This window comes from Eucalyptus grandis, chromosome 1 (assembly GCF_016545825.1).
Source record: "Eucalyptus grandis isolate ANBG69807.140 chromosome 1, ASM1654582v1, whole genome shotgun sequence".
Lineage (NCBI taxonomy): Eukaryota > Viridiplantae > Streptophyta > Magnoliopsida > Myrtales > Myrtaceae > Eucalyptus > Eucalyptus grandis.
This window is the reverse complement of record NC_052612.1, coordinates 43588796-43604886: the sequence shown is the minus strand read 5'-3', so window position 1 is coordinate 43604886 and position 16091 is coordinate 43588796. Positions and strand designations below refer to the sequence as shown.

The 16091-nt window shown below is 43.9% G+C and overlaps 3 protein-coding genes across 3 annotated transcripts; 2 read left to right on the top strand and 1 right to left on the bottom strand.

The window, feature by feature from the left end:
- The first annotated feature begins 983 nt into the window (after nucleotides 1-983).
- On the top strand, nucleotides 984-4950 carry LOC104423368 (ABC transporter G family member 9). The gene is given in 6 exon segments (XM_010035868.2): nucleotides 984-1325; nucleotides 2126-2155; nucleotides 2158-2469; nucleotides 2471-2936; nucleotides 3668-3993; nucleotides 4139-4950. Coding segments are annotated over 6 exon segments (1953 nt in total). The 5' UTR covers nucleotides 984-1169; the 3' UTR covers nucleotides 4802-4950.
- Nucleotides 4951-6058: 1108 nt separating this feature from the next.
- On the top strand, nucleotides 6059-8331 carry LOC104423367 (high mobility group B protein 7). Its single transcript, XM_010035867.3, has 8 exons — nucleotides 6059-6367; nucleotides 6964-7046; nucleotides 7211-7265; nucleotides 7364-7474; nucleotides 7560-7617; nucleotides 7706-7750; nucleotides 7832-7918; nucleotides 8016-8331. The coding sequence occupies exons 1-8, from the start codon at nucleotides 6240-6242 to the stop codon at nucleotides 8169-8171; spliced, it is 723 nt and encodes a 240-aa protein (XP_010034169.2). The 5' UTR covers nucleotides 6059-6239; the 3' UTR covers nucleotides 8172-8331.
- A 125-nt stretch (nucleotides 8332-8456) lies between these two features.
- Nucleotides 8457-10540, bottom strand: LOC104421193 (receptor kinase-like protein Xa21). The gene has a single exon (XM_010033064.3). The coding sequence runs from the start codon at nucleotides 10470-10472 to the stop codon at nucleotides 8664-8666; it is 1809 nt and encodes a 602-aa protein (XP_010031366.2). The 5' UTR covers nucleotides 10473-10540; the 3' UTR covers nucleotides 8457-8663.
- Between the last annotated feature and the right edge of the window lie 5551 nt (nucleotides 10541-16091).

Genomic DNA, 16091 nt, shown 5'->3' with positions numbered 1-16091 from the left:
GGAAATAGAAAAAGGAAAAATGAGACAAATTCTAAAAAGCAAAAGTCAAAAAATGCCATTCAATTAGCGAGATAAAGTGTTTCTTTGATACTAATATAGTCACTTTAGACCTTTATTTGAAATAACTTTAACTTCAAACTTTTATTTAAGAAAACAATGACACTTGAAACCCATAATTAAAACAACATCTACTTTAGGGTTTTTTTTGTTGTTGAGAAATTGAGAGCATTTTAGGTTATTGTTTGGAATTTTTAATAAAAATAAATGCAGATTCTCGTCATCAACATGCATAGCTTTCAAAATAATATATTCGACATAATTTTATGCAAGCATACACTTTTGGGGTATATAGAACCATGGGAGGCGCATAACCACAGCTCATTACACTTGCATTCAACTCATAAAATTCTTTAAGAAATCATTTTCCAAGAAACAAAGTAGCAATCGTTACATCGCAAATGAATAGTATTTAATCCCTTCCGAAACTCTCTTTCGGCTTTTGTTGGCATTCAAGTATGATCACCGTACTCAACATAGAAATTACTACAAAAAAAATGCACTCGTTCGACGCTCGTCGACGCCGAATTCTTCCCCCGGGAAGGTCATATTAAAAAGCGCAACGCCTTATTCGACATGACTCGTTCTTGGAGAGAGGGGGGAGAGAGCATGAACACTTGTCAGTAACGAAGTCCCACGTACTACAAAAGCTCGACCGCCAACAACCTCGAAAACATGTGTCGCGAATCGCTGATTCTCAGGAGGGCCAGATGCTGGATCCCCCCTGGTTCCGAGTTTGACCATTGCCAACAAGAACCCAAAAACCCCTCGGTCACGCTCCACTTTATATCCGATTCGCTCGCCGATGGGGGTGAATTACCGAACTTTCTCGAGCGTGATTTCGTGCGTCTCTATCTCTCGTCATTCCAAGAAAACTCGCGTGCTTTTGAGAGAGAGGAGAGAGAGAGAGATGGGAACGTGGGAATTTGATAGAGATCGGATACGCTAACTCGCCACGTCCAAACCCAGCTCTTTCTGCATGAACCCTTTAATCTCTCTCTCTCTCTCTCTCTCTCTCTCTGCGCGCTGTGACGTGTGTTGCGTCTTGGGTTCTTCTTGAAGTGTCGCTTTCTTGAGGGATCGAGCGAGAGCCATCGAAGCGGAAGAGGGCCATGAACGGGAAGCAGCAACAGGAGATGGCCGATCTCGAGGCCCAGACCCGGAAAGCCGACGAGGACGATGGCGACGTGGGACTCGGACGAGGTTCGACGACCGCGACGACGACGTCATGCATCTTCAGCAGGTCCAGTAACCCCATCACTCTCAAGGTACGCAAAGCGTCAGATTTTCAAGATCCTCGCGTATCCCAAGGTCGCTTCGTACCGTGTTGCTGGATTTGATGTGCACGGATTCTTTGTCAGATACAAATAGCTAAGATTTAAGAGAGAAGGGAGAAAAAGATTGCGCAGGGTTTGGTTTGGTCGATCGATCGGGCGTGCGTATCCTGCGTGAAGCCATCGAACAGGTTGAGATGGCCGTGGCCTGACAAGAAAAAAGAAACGATGATGGGGACATTGACCATATTCAGTTCTTTCTCCATGTTTTAGAAATCTTTAAGCGTCCGGCGATCCAATGTCGTCACTCTCTGACATCGCATTGTGTTGATATCGCGCCCGTCAGGGGTTCCGATTTGATTCGACTTGAGCCGGCGAGTTAGCACTCTTGAGCTTAGAGAATTGGATTCTCGTTAGATACGTAATCTCGGTTGAATAAGATTCTTTCGAAACCGCTCTTATCTGGATTGGATTTTGAATGTTTACTCCATTTAAATGTTGCGTACTGACCATGTTTGATCCCAGAGAGGGCTTGTGGATAAAAAAGAATAGTCTACGCAACGATTTTGAGAATGCTTTCTGATTATAACTGCATTCAAGTTATAATAGTCAAGGAAGGGCTCCTTATATATAGGTTAAGTCGTTCCAATCCCCCATAAATTTAAATTTCACGCGCATTAAATTCTGTTTCATTTCCAATTCAAATTAAAAACATGCATGCGATTGTTTGAGCTTTGATCTTTGTAGATAACAGGACTGATGGTTTTGCTCGCTTTCCTCCCAACTACGCACAGTTTCACGACGTTGTTTACAAAATAAAGATCCGAAGAGCAGCGGCGGGAGGATTCCTCGGAAGAGTACGGAGGCCGAAGAGAAAGTGATCTTGAATGGACTCACCGGCGTGGTTCGACCCGGCGAAATGCTAGCAATGCTCGGCCCCTCTGGAAGTGGGAAGACCACCTTGTTGACCGCCTTGGGAGGTCGACTTGCGGGCGGTCGCTTGGGCGGGACCATTACCTACAACGGCAAGCCCTTCTCGAACTCGTTGAAGCGGAGCACTGGGTTCGTGACGCAAGACGATGTCATGTACCCTCACTTGACTGTGACCGAAACCCTAGTCTTTACCGCCCTCCTCAGGATTGCACAAGGGTTACACCAAAGAAGAGAAGGTCGTGCACGCCGAAGAAGTCATTGCACAGCTCGGCTTGACCAAGTGCAAGAACAACATCATCGGGGGAGGCGGGTTCCTGAGAGGCGTGTCAGGAGGAGAGAGGAAGCGGGTCAGCATAGGGCAAGAGATGCTCGTAAACCCTAGCTTGCTGTTTCTCGATGAGCCGACGTCGGGGCTCGATTCGACCACGGCTCAGAGGATCGTGTCAAAGTTGTGGGAGCTCGCGAAAGGTGGAAGGACGGTGCTTATGACTATTCATCAGCCTTCGAGCAGGTTGTTCTACATGTTTCACAAGGTGTTGCTCTTGTCCGAGGGAAATTCCTTGTACTTCGGGGAGGGAACGAATGTGATGGAATACTTTGCCGGCATTGGATTCGCGCCCTCCGTGGCCATGAACCCTGCCGATTTTCTCTTGGATCTAGCGAATGGCATTGGTAAGTGCAAGTCCCTTGGAAACGGTCGTCCTTGAATTTTCTGGTAATTACTAAGGTGCATAAGCACGTCGCATGAAATGTTTCCAAATGCAGTTTCGTGATTAGAACATGAGATAGAGCTGTTGTTCGATTGGATTACTAGCAAAACGCTTTTGATCTATGGATATCCTCCGGAATGTGTTTAATTGAAATTGGGGGATACATAGTTATGCATTTCGAGACATGATCTAATGCTTCCATTTGCCAAAGAAATCTGCTGACATTGAATCCTAGGACATATGTTGTGAATTATTGCAAAATGTCGAGTCATTTGTTCCAGTTTTCTTGCACGGTGTTGATGTGACTGTTTTGCTACAAACCGCTCCCCAAGATGAACTGAAAGATTGCAAATCGAGAATAAGCAGACCTTGGCTTTGGCATACAAGAACCATCTCGAGGATAGATTGAGACAAGAGTGCTGGCTGCCCGAACGAAGATTGCTTCGTTTAAGAAGGACGCTTAACACAAGCATGATGATCGTTGGCCAACAACTTGGTGGCAACAGTTTGCAATCCGTCAAATCCTTCTCCGGCTTGTGTTCGAGTCCTCCTTCAATGAGGCGATCTTCAACTGCGCAAAGCTCTTGTTTCAATCTGCCCCCGAGATGGTTCTTGTATGCCGAAGGCCAAGGTTTGCTTACTTGTGCTTTTGCTAACTTTCTCGCTGATTCGTTAATGTAACTGTTCCGGCAGGAATTGATCCCGAGGATGAAGATAAAGAAAGCAAAAGCACGATAAAGCAGACCTTGGCTTCAGCATACAAGACCCATCTGGAAGACGGACTGAAGCAAGAGCTTTGCGCGACCGGAGATGGCTTCATCGAGCAAGGACACGAGCACAAACACTCCGATCGCTGGCCAACGACGTGGTGGCAACAGTTCACGATCCTGCTCCGAAGAGGGGTCAAAGAAAGGAAGTACCAATCCTTCTCCGGCATAAAAGTCGGGCAAGTGCTGGTCGTCGCTTTCATTTCCGGCTTATTATGGTGGCAATCCGAGGCTTCCAATTTGCAAGACAAGGTATATGATTGGCATTTCCTAACTTGTTTTTCCTTAAGGAAAACACACCTAGTTATCAGATCAAATCAGTTGTATTTTTTAGATTATATAGGATTAGTCATGATCGATCAAAACGCAACTGGTTATCAAATTTCGAATTCTGCAGATCGGGCTCCTCTTCTTCTACTCGGCGTTCTGGGGCTTCTACCCCCTCTTCAACGCCATCTTCACTTTCCCGAAGGAGCGGATGATGCTCGAGAAGGAGCGGTCCTCCGGCATGTACCGCCTCTCCTCCTACTTCATGTCCCGCATCGTCGGCGACCTCCCGATGGAGCTCATCCTCCCCACCGTCTTCGTCGCCATCACGTACTGGATGGCCGGGATGAAGCCAACAGCCGGCAACTTCCTGTACACGCTCTTCGTGCTCCTCTACAGCGTGCTCGTGGCGCAGGGCCTCGGGCTGGCCATCGGGGCCGTGGTCATGGACCAGCAGTCGGCGACCATCCTCGGTTCCGTGCTGATGCTCACGTTCCTCCTCGCCGGCGGGTACTACGTCCAGAACGTGCCTCCCTTCATCGCCTGGATCCGGTACCTGTCGATCAGCCACTACACGTACAAGCTCCTGATGACGTCGCAGTTCAGGCCCGACGACACGTACCCGTGCGGCGGCGATTCCTCCTGCTTGGTCGGCGACTATCCGGGGATCAAGGAAGTGGGGCTCGACGGGCAGGCCGTCTCGGCGGTTGCGCTAGGGATCATGTTCGTCGCGTACAGGCTCATTGCCTACGTCGCATTGATGAGGATCGGGATGACCAAGAGAAGAAAGTAAGCAAAAATAAAAAAAATAAAAATAAATAAAATAGATTTTTTTATCTTTCCTTCGTTTCTTTTTCACGTTGTAATCTCCTGCCTTATGCGATGGAGTTGAAGAGCACGTACTCGTTGATTTCTAAATATCTTACCAACATTCCGTCGTCGTGTCGCCGAGTATTTGAGCTCGCTTTTAATCTCTATCTTTTTTTTTTTTTTTTTGCTATGTCGATGAGAACTCAATTTAACACAATAAGGTCAAGTGGATTTGACTTCAAAGATATAATTGGTCAAAGTTTTTTTCATAAAAAATAACAAAAAACTCTAAATTATGTTGACTATGATACATTTACTTTAAATTTTTTATGACATCAAAAATCTAAAATTATGTCTATTGTAACATATTTATCCCGATCTTTTTCTTGTGATATATAAAATTTCAAACTTATATCTATATGACTTATTTACTCATTGTCAATATTCCGTTAGATGATTTTTCAGCTAAAATTACATTGTTTTTTATTTCACTTAAGTCATGTGGGTATCATGTGGGTATCATGTCAACGCTGTCACATGTTTACCCTTTTTTTTTTGGTAACATAGAAAACCGCATATTTATATTCGTATGACACATTTATCCCATCAATATTTCATTATATAAGTTTTCAACCAAAACAACGTCGTTTTTATTTTACTTAAGTCATGTGAATGCCATGTCAATATTGTTTGCTTTTTTTTGGTGTCCATGTAAGTAGATTTTGCATGGGTATAAGGAATAAATATGTTGCACGGGTACAAATAGTGGGCTTTGCTAAGGGTGTTTGGTGGCTTTTGCCCAATTTTTTTCTTTTTTTTTTTACCATTTCAACACAATTAATAAAAGTTCACAGTTAAAATTGTCATCTAAATTCTGCTTCTGACTCTCGCCGTTAAAATGAAAAAAGGCTTGCTTTAAAATCCGAATTTGAAAATAGATTCATCAGTTTGGTATCAATCCACGTCATCATTTGTGGGCCTGGCCTTCAAACCAAGCCGGTCGCCAATCTGAATATCCTTTAGCTCCAACCGAGCCGGCCCAATGCGAGCCCGCAAAAGTTGCCGCGGCCCAGGATTGAGGTCGATCCGAACCGTCCAGTGCGCGCGCGAGAGATCGGACGGCGAGGGACGCCGGCCACGTCATCGATCTGCGGGAGGGGCACACAGAGCGTCGCTAGGAAGGAAGAACGCGCGTTCTTTTTCGGAATGGCGGCAAAAACTCGAAAAGCTCCGCTCGATTCGCGAATTCCGCAATTTCGTAATTTCGTTTTTTCAAGTTCCCTCTTCGACGCCCTTCATAATATCACTCCGCGCTTCTCCTTCCGAATTTCAGTCCAAGCGAAACACATTCTCTCTCTTCCTCTCTCTCTCTCTCTCTCTAAAACCACTTTCCATCTTCTCTGCGACTCGTCGGAGCGGCGATGGCCGGAGGAGGATCGTCGAAGTCGAACGCGCCGAAGGCGAGGAAGAGAGTGGAGGTCGACGCGGCGGCGGCGGCGGCTTCTTCTTCGCTCGTCCGCGGCAAGGACGGCAGCGCTTTCGCCCGATGGTAATGTCGTCCCGGTTGCTTTATATATATATTTTTTCTTTCTGAATGCGTTTTCCTTCGCCGAAGAATCGATGTCTAGAACTAGAAGTTGTTCGTGGAGCGAAGGCCGTGCGCCGTGCTGTGTCGGTCATAGTTTTTAGGTTCGAAGTGCGTGTTTTTCTACCTCGCTGCTCCGGTTTTCTTTTCCGCTTAGCTCGTTCCTTGATCGGCGATTTGGTCTAGCTCCCGTGGTTACTGCATGTGCCGAGCCAGACGCAATGTGAGCGTATCTGCCGGTTTTAATTTTGCTTTTGCAGTACACAATGTCATTTACCTGTTTGTGTTTTGGTATCGGTCGATTTTTTGTTAGTTTTCTGCGGGAAATAGTTTGTCGACGCCTACGAGTTATATACGGGATGTAAGCATGTTTTGCTAGTTCCGATTCACGTTTGGATTCTGCTGTGGCTTTTCCGTCGAAGATTTTGCTCGGTTTGTTGGATTTCTATTTCGCACGGTTAGTTGTGAAAGGAGTCGTACGGTGCTCTGCAATTATTTTCCAAAATCTGGTGTTATATCTGGAAGCTGTGGCTAATCTGGATGTGAATCTGGATTTGCAGTGAAGAGTGCAACAAGGATGTGCCAGTGGCGCTCATTAGCATGCACAGTTGCGGCCTTGATGCCAAAATTAAGATGAATTTGGGTATGTGTACGAGCCTCATTGCCTTTAAAGTATTATAAAAGTTTTTGTACTTTGAATGTACCGATGGAGATTTATTTTGTACATGACTGTCAAGTTTCTAGGTTATTTTTGAAATTGCATGCATTATTTTAGGGTAATTTGGGAAATTCCATCTGTGTTTGCAGAGGCTCAAGTCATGGAAAGACCTGCTGAGGCGAAGAAGAAACCAGCAGTGGATAGGTAAAACCTGCATTGCTGGTGTACTTTATTCTATATTGTGATTGCACTTGGGGAGATAACGTGTTAAGTTCTTGCAATATGTGCTGATGAATTGACAGAAAGAGGTCATCAGAACCCAAGGCTAAGAAAGCTAAAACAGAAAAGAAGTCTAAGAAGGGCAAGGATGCAAATGCGCCTAAGCGCCCTGCCACGGCATTCTTTGTCTTCATGTAAGGGCACCAATGTGTGTTTGTGTGTTTTATCGACATCCCCCTTTTTAAAATCCTCGTGCTGAATGAATTCGTTATTTTGCAGGGATGATTTCAGAAAGGCTTACAAGGAAGCGAACCCAGATTCTAAGGGTGTTAAGGAGGTAAAAAATTATTGACTTACTGCAGTATAACTTTTGAAGTTTCTGTCATATCCTTCCTGGCTAATTTTGTGTCTTTGTGATTGGATAGGTTGCAAAACAGGGTGGTGAGAAATGGAAGTCAATGTCGGATGAAGTGAGTTTGTTTCTCTTTACTTGTGATGTTTCTCTGTAGTGTGGGGTCTAGCAATGTGATCTAACCAGGGATTTGCTGCAGGAGAAAAAACCTTACTTGGACAAAGCTTCTGAGCTCAAAGCAGAGTTCAATAAGGCCATGGAGGCTCATAATGCTGGTGATGGAGAAGTAAGCTTGACCTCTCTATTCTCTTCAGATTTATATGAATCTACGTGTGCAGTCTAACTTATAGATGTGCCGAATTTCGGTTTTTATGATCGGACAGAATGAAGAGGGTTCGGATAAGGAGGAAGCTGCGGATGAGGAAGCTGCAAATGAGGAAACTGCAGGTGAGGAAGCTGCAAATGAGAAGCTGCAGATGAGGAAACTGCAGGCGAGGAAGCTGCAAATGAGGCAAATGAGGAAAATGAGGAAGTTTTAGAGGATGAGTAGTCAATGCTTTGATAATTTTTCATGTTAATGTAGGATGGTTTTAGTGTCTGGCTTCTAGTTGTTGTAAATGGAAGCTCTAGCCAGTGCTCTTTTTGGGAAACCATTGATTTCTTTACCAAAGTTTCTCTCCAAGTGAGCAGTGCCTTAAATTCTTTAATCTTACTTCAATGCTGCGGTAAACTTTACCATGCCGTGGAGCTACGCATTGCAGGAGCACTCTTGGCTTTGAGTTGCTCTGTCATAAAACGAGGAGGCACCATTGCGTTTGCACGGATTTTTATAAGATTAGATATTTCTTATAGATGTTCTAAGTAGAAGACGGATGAAATTATTGGATCGCCGACTTCTGTGGTTACAACAATTTAAAAAATGGAAGAGTCAGATAAGAACGACCTATCTTCTTCCCTCTACTGATCCTATATGGATATATATGCTCACATGGTGTGAGCATCGATCTAATCAGACAAATTCGGTCAGCATCTTACTGGCCCGTTTCGCTGGTTCTCCTACAAGGTGGCAAGGGCTTGCCACATAAGCACAGATTGTGGGCATAAGCCACGGGCGGGAAGATGTTGAAAGGCCTCACTTGGGGTATCTCTCCGCATAGCCTGTTCGCCCTGAAATTTGCATGGTGAACGAGTCCCAACCCTGCAAAGCTACTAGGGATTTTTCCAGTGAGCGCATTGATAGACAGATCGAGCCACTGGAGACTGCCCAATTGACCCAAACCTGGAGGGATGGTCCCGCTTATCCGGTTCCTCGAAATATCCAATCTTTCAAGTCCAACCAGGTTTGCGATCGAAGCTGGGATGTGGCCGGTGATTTGGTTGCTTCCGATGTTGAGCACCTTCAAGCTCGAACCCTCTCCAAATTCGGGAATAGTGCCTGATAATTGATTGTTGGCAACATCGATGGTCTCCAGGGAGCTGCTTGTCTTGTTGCTTAATATTGCAAAGAGTGACCCCGTTAGACGGTTCGAGTGAAGATCGAGAGAGTGTAGCCCATCTGGTAGTTTGATCCCCGAAAGGTCAAAGCTGAGCTGATTGTTCCTCAGCTTAACATCACTTAGGCTGGGAATGTTTGCCAGAAAGCTTGAGATACCACCTGTCAAGTAATTGTCAGATAGGTCAATGTTGCTCAAGGAATCTGGTTGAGTGAAGACCGGTAGGTTTCCTCTGAGTTTACAGCCGGCGAGGCGGACATCATACATTGGTCTGTTCACGATCCAACCAGGTATGGACCCGAATGCGAGATCATTGTACGAAAGATCGACTGTTGACAGGGACGGGATTCCTTTGCTAAGGGAATCAGGTAAAGGGCTGGACAGCTCATTCCTGGACAAGTTGAGGGACCACAGCTTGGTCAATTTCGAAAAGGAAGCCGGTATTTGCCCCGAGATTCTGTTGCCAGCCAACTGAAGCTGTGCAAGGGATTTCAGATTGCCAATCTGGTCTGGGATCTTCCCAGTGAGCAGATTGTGGCTCAAGGATAGCATCGAAAGGCTCGGCAAAGTAAGCAATGAAATCGGTATTTGGCCCGACAATCGGTTGTTGGAGAGGTCGAGATTGGTAAAGTTAGGAAATGGCCCTGAAAATTCCGGAACCGGTCCCGATAACATGTTGGAGCTGAGATCAAGAAACTGCAATTTCTGCAAGTTTCTAAAGATGGGCGGTATCGGACCGGCGAGGAAATTCTTCGCCAAATTCAGCTGAACCACATTCCTGAGGTTCCCCAAGCTCGGAGGTATCTGGCCCCGGAACCGGTTGCCCATCAGCGAAAGCGCGTTGAGCGACGGCAACTGCCCGAGGCCCGGAGGGATGACCCCATCGAGAGCATTGTCGTCGAGGATGAGCTGCGCGAGGCGGGTCGACTTCAAGAGGGCGTCGGGGATCGTCCCCGTGATGTGCTTCATCCCGGAGATGGCCAGCACCTCCAGGAACTGCAGGTCCCCCAGGGAAGGCGACAGGGTGCCCCTCATGTAGACGCCGCTGTCCTCGACCGAGCCCGGCAGCGTCAGCCCGGTGACCCGCCCCGACGGGCCGCACTGCACGCCCTCCCAGTCCTCGCAGCAATTGGTCCCCGTCCAGGAATCGAGGTCCCCGGAAGTGTCCTTCAAGATCTTGGCCTTGAACCCCAGCAGAGCGACCCGGTCCGCCGCCACACACCCCGCCGGCGCTCCACCTCCTCCTCCCCCACCTTCTTCAGCAGCCCGCGCGCCGGCGAAGCCGAAGGACGCGACGATCGCGGCGTGCATCAGGAAAAGGACGGCGACCCTTTTCGGGACCTGCATTTTTCCGGGGAGTACAGGGCAAGAAGGGAGGCTTCTTTCTATAAGGAGGGAAAAGGAGACGACAGAGCAGTCCACTTCCAGGGCTGATCTGGACAGGAGAATCTTCAGTGGGTTTTTTTCATTTTAACGAGCAGAAAGGGAGGGAGAGAAGATGCAAAGCAAGGAGGAGGGGAGAGGGTTTTAGCGATTATCCTATAGATTTTTCCTTGGCGGAGGCAGGACGGCAGGGGGTAATGATGGGAAAGGAGGGGACGAAAGCGGAGAGGATTATAAAGAAGAGGGCAAGAGGTGTGCAGGAGAAAAAAACGGTGCTGCAGCAGCTAAAGTGCCAAAAAAAGGGGCGTGAAGAACACTGAACATCTTTTCTGCTATTTATAGCCCCCCTTTGAAAAAAAGAAAAAATCCTTTTTTTTTTTTTTAATGAAAATTGTGTTAGTGACACGAGTAGAGAGACAGGGAAGTGTAAAGGTAATCACATGGTGAATTTGTGACCGTTTGATGGGATCACGGGGGTCATAGTTCAACGGGAACGTTGGAGCGCACCCGATTCAAAAATTTCCTCCCCCTTTTTCCCATTCCCATCTCTCTCTCTCTCTTGGTTATAATCATATTCAGGGCCTCAAATGTTCTTTCCCTTCTGACACGATAAATCATGAAGAAAAATGAAACCGTGATTTTTCCGTCTCCTGAACCTGAACTTGACTTTTGAAGTTTGAACCATGATGGGTTTTCTTCCCCCCATCATTCTGAGGTTTTCATATTTTGAGTGAAGAGTGTAGGAGGGGGAAGTGAGGTCATGGGGATGGAGGATGGATGCACCGTAAAGCCATCATTATGATGATTGACGATGATGGTTTTTGCCCACAGCTTGCAATATCTCCATGTGGGTCCCTGGATTTCTAATTTTTCCATTTCGTTTCTATACTTTGCCGTAATTTGTCGCGCTATATTTATGAATCGTAATTACGTCCCCGTATCATAAATGGGTAAACATGAACTGAGCTTAATTATGATTCAATTTATTTCGTAAAAAATAAATGATTATTTGTATAACTTAAAGTAATTGGCAATATTTTATGTCTAAATATTTTCGTGAATAATAAAAATAATTTTCATTCTTTTTTTCTTTAATAAAGGATGTAAATGAAGATTTTTAAGAAGTTATTTTCCAAATCGTTCATTTTCCGCGAAATAAACACATTCTCAATGCAATTTTTTTTTCTTGTGTGTTGCTTTGTTTTCCGGTGAAAAAACGAAATGGGTGTACTTGATTATTTCGTCATGTCATGTTTTTTCCAACTCGAAACTAAAATCAGTATATATGATACCAAAAGGAAAAAAAAAAGGGTCATTTTTCGCCCTAAATCATATGCATGAAGAAAAGAAAATTTAATTTAGATCCATATGATGGACCGACCCTAAATGAAGGGGATTTGCTTTGCTTTTAGCTCAAGTGCTTTTATCTCAAAATGAAAAAATTATTATGAGGACAGATCATGTGATAGCACCTTGCTTTGACCCAGAACGGAAGAGAAGAAATTCTTAGATGGGTCTATTTTTGCCGCATGGATTTGATTGACAACTGTATCTAGAAAGTTAAATTATTAGAGCTATAGACAGTGATTGCCCCGTGGAGCAAATAGCTCCTAGATTCATTCGGATTTTACCAGGCAGTATGATGCCATCGCCATCTTCGCATTTACTTCCACATTACTACTGAATTTTGCCCTTTTCTGGATGCTTTGCTTTGCTTTGCCCTTTTGTGGAAGCTTTGCTTGCTTCCCATCATAAATCTTTTTTCTTTTATCGTGTTTGCCAACTAATTCAACCATGGAAATTACTTCCTATTTTATTTATCATGGACCAAAAAAGAATTGTCATGATAGTCCTTTCTGTCAAGTTATTTGCAACTCAATCTTTTGGAGCAACGACTGTGTCACAAAGTGGTCTTTTTTTGGCAACTTGAGTCGTTTGAATAAGAGATTGTGCGCAACGTTTTTTTTTCTTGGCTCGATCTTATCAAACTCTAGAAAAATTACTTCAATGCAAAATAGGATTTTCAGTGGTCTTTTGTCGATATAAAAAATCACACAAGTGCAGCCGATAGACATGCTATCCGTTTTAAGGGTGTATAGGCTAACTTCTTAAATCTTTCAATTAATCAGCTACGCACCCAATTTAGTACTATTAATCTTGGATTAAATCACGATCCGTGTCAAGAACGTGGAGTAACCTGAATCGATATCACTTGCACTTTCAGGAACATACGTAGTTTATTGATTGGATCTTGCTTCTCCTTTTTTGCACCTTGTCTCGTCAAAGCAATTTGTGCCCATCAATTATGAAGATGCATGCTTAATTGAACTGAAAAAGACATGGCAGATCACAACAATTTGCCAGTTAGCAGATAAGAGCGACACAGCAAACGAAAGATTAGGCTCCATTTAGCCCCCACTAGGGCCCTCCTCCTCAAGAGAATGCCAATGGTCTGAACAGGATCCAATTTGTCTATGGTCTGAACAGGTATTCTGATGACGTCGGCACAGTTCGAATTGTTGAATCTTTGTTGAATCTTTATCAGAGTATTGTTCTCCGACAATCTTGACTTCATCTTATCATATTGCAATCTCTGAAACCCAATAGTCAAATCTTCCACAAAGTTCACATAAATTCAAAAAAAATGCCCAGATTTTAAGGTTCAATCCCACAAAAAATCAGGACCAAAAAAAATCGATGTCGAGTCAGACATTAAATCGACCATCACAGTTGTGGGTTCCGACAAACAAAGAAACAAGAGAATATTTAGGTGCGTGATGTAAGTCCATCCTTATTTTTCCGCCTATCATGGTCTCATTTGGCCTATCTGTTTACTGATTTTTACCCACGAGAATGTGGACCCACGTGTCAAAGAATTGTCCAGTGTGCATGTGATTATGTTAAAAGCAAAGAGTGGAGCCTTGGAGGTACTTCAACGAAAGGTAAAAGGGAAAAAATGGGGAAGCTTCATGGAGAGTGGGGATGTTCAGATCATGCATAGTCTCCGCTAATTACAAGTTAATCACAAGCTAGACTTTGTCTTATGTGCATCCAATCACAATTTGCAAATCTTGCTTTTGAGGAGACATTGAACCACTTCGAATTTGTGCTGGCCACAGTGGGATATGTTGTATGTGAATAGAGAGGGTGGACCCTAATTTTGCCCTCTTTTGGGGGAGTAATTAGAGAAAATCTCAACGGTTAAGATTTCTTGATTTTTGTGCTTTTGCTAATTAGCTGACAATGAAGGAGATGATGAGACTACTATTTTGAAAGATAAGCATAATCTTCAACCTTGTTCTGATATAAACTAATAAGTACAAATGAGATCTTGCTTTTTCCATTCAAAGAAGAGTTTTACGCAAAGTTATATTCCAATGACCGTGGTAAGATTATAAAAGAGAAAAAGGATGGAATATGGATATAAGCATAATCTCCAACCTCATTTTAATATAAACTAAGTACAAATGAGATCTTGCTTTTACTATTCAAAGAAGAGTTTTAAGCAAAGTTATATTCCAGTGACTGCTGTAAAATTGAAAAAGAGAAAAAGATGGAAATTATGGATTTAAGAGTGAGTTAACATTTTTTTTTTCCCATTTTCCTTGAATCAATCAAAATAAATGGTTTTTTCCCGTCTATCTCCTTTTTTCTATTTATGCAGTCATAATGCTATGCATAGCTTAAAATAGCCTTTTCTATGTAATCGATGAAAATCACCGCATTCTCTTATAAAAATATCTATTTCTTTTATTTACATAGTTAGGTTTACACAACCTTTGCTAAAATATGTCATGTGTAACACAAAATTTAGTTTCCATAACCAAATCATTTACTTTTAAATTCTACCCAAAAAAATCATTTACTTTTAAAAAGCCTTTACAGTAATTTTCGTTTTAACCAAACTTCACATTGACCATCCATACTATAAAATATCTAATATTTTGACTACTTTTCCAAGGTCACACTAGACTGGCCACCTATATTAAATAAACCCTAATTCAGTCCTTTCTCTCTTTTCTTTTTCCCCTTTTTCAAATAACTATCTAAAGAAATGAAACCGCGTCTTGGCCAATTTGCTTGCAGTGGGAGGAAAAAGGTGTGATCTGCATCCTACCAATCGCAATTGATGATGAGATTTGAGAAGAATGCAAAGTTAGTGATTGGTAGACATTGAATAGTGAAAAAGCACAATTAAATTACCTTCATTTTCTTCTTCTTTTCTCCTCAATTTTTGTTTCCTGAAATTTGGGTCAAGCCCCTTTAATGTCACGGGGCCATTGGAATCCAGAGGGATGGCAATTAGACTGTACCGCGAGAAAAACTTGATGAACTGCACTGAAACCTGTCTGCTCCAGATAGGACAGCAAAATGACAATTCAATTTCCCCTCCTTTTTCTCTCTTTTGACAGGCACATGAAGAATTTTTTCCCCCTCGACTCTAATTGGGATTGAGAAAATTGGGTTGCGCTGATTGCGGGGCCAGTGGGAGCCGTCCACATGCATGGAGGGTGTTGACTGGGATGGGGCATTGCTGAGCTGGATGCGAAGCCTTGAAATTGAAGATTTTAGAGAGTCCCTACAAAAAAAAAAAAAAAAAAAAAAAGGAAAAAGAAAGAAACGTTTTTTTTTTGGGGGGGGGAGGGGGTCCGGGGGTCCCCAAAATTGGTGGGTGGTTGACGACCGCCCCAAGCTCAAAAAGGCCTTGGCACTGAAAAGTGAAAATGATTTGGATTAGGGTACAAGACAAGGAGACATCCACCTGGGTCCGTGTCCTAATCTCCTCTCCAAATTTCATGTGGGGAGTTCGTCGTCAATCATGTTACCGTTATTCATCTTCGCTTTACTCCATTGTCTAATTTTTGAAAAGAGGGGATCTTTCCACTGTTTCCGTGGCCCGGCTGGGTATCGATGCAGCGATGAAAGAGAACAATCCCTGACGATCAAGATTCAAGAAGTGGGAGTCGTGTGAACTTCAGCTCCTCGGACCGAGGACGGTTCTGGTTCGCCGTGAATCATTTGAAAGAGAGAGCCTGTGAGTTGGAGGCTCCAACATGAGATAGCGGCAAAGATACTAATGACAAGAAAATAACCTTGACAATGTGAGAGGCGTGTAGATTTGACTCCTTGTACTTACCATTCCTTTGACCTCACCGGACACGTAAGACTGTATTCATTGTACGAAGACATTGCGTTTTTGTGATCACGTAAAGTTCCATCGGTTGCTAGATCCGTTTAAAAGCAACACAGCCCAAGTAAAAAGTCGAGGGTATTGCCCTTATTTTTAGAGACGAATAGTGGAAAGCGGGGGATCGGTCATATGAAGTGACATCCAAGTCATTATTTCGACGTGCTATGGCACACCGGCCCTCATAGGACAGTGAATCTATTATAGAACAGCTCCATGTGCATTTTAAACAACGGAGGATTTCAGACCTCATATATGATTGACCCGGTTAGGCATGAGTCACGACTCCTGCCTTTGCGAGTAAAGTGATTGGCTCAGGCCTGATTCCTCGGCTTTTCAGAATACCCAAAATACCTTTATTACGTAGATTCTACTTAAAATAGACCTCGCATATG

Bases quoted from the DNA above. Each gene is read 5' to 3' on its own strand.
- LOC104423367 (XM_010035867.3), top strand. From the start codon at position 6,240: ATGGCCGGAGGAGGATCGTCGAAGTCGAACGCGCCGAAGGCGAGGAAG. The intron at 7,047-7,210 runs GTATGTGTACGA...CTGTGTTTGCAG, and splicing joins CAAAATTAAGATGAATTTGG to AGGCTCAAGTCATGGAAAGA. The intron at 7,475-7,559 runs GTAAGGGCACCA...GTTATTTTGCAG, and splicing joins ACGGCATTCTTTGTCTTCAT to GGATGATTTCAGAAAGGCTT.
- LOC104421193 (XM_010033064.3), bottom strand. From the start codon at position 10,472: ATGCAGGTCCCGAAAAGGGTCGCCGTCCTTTTCCTGATGCACGCCGCG.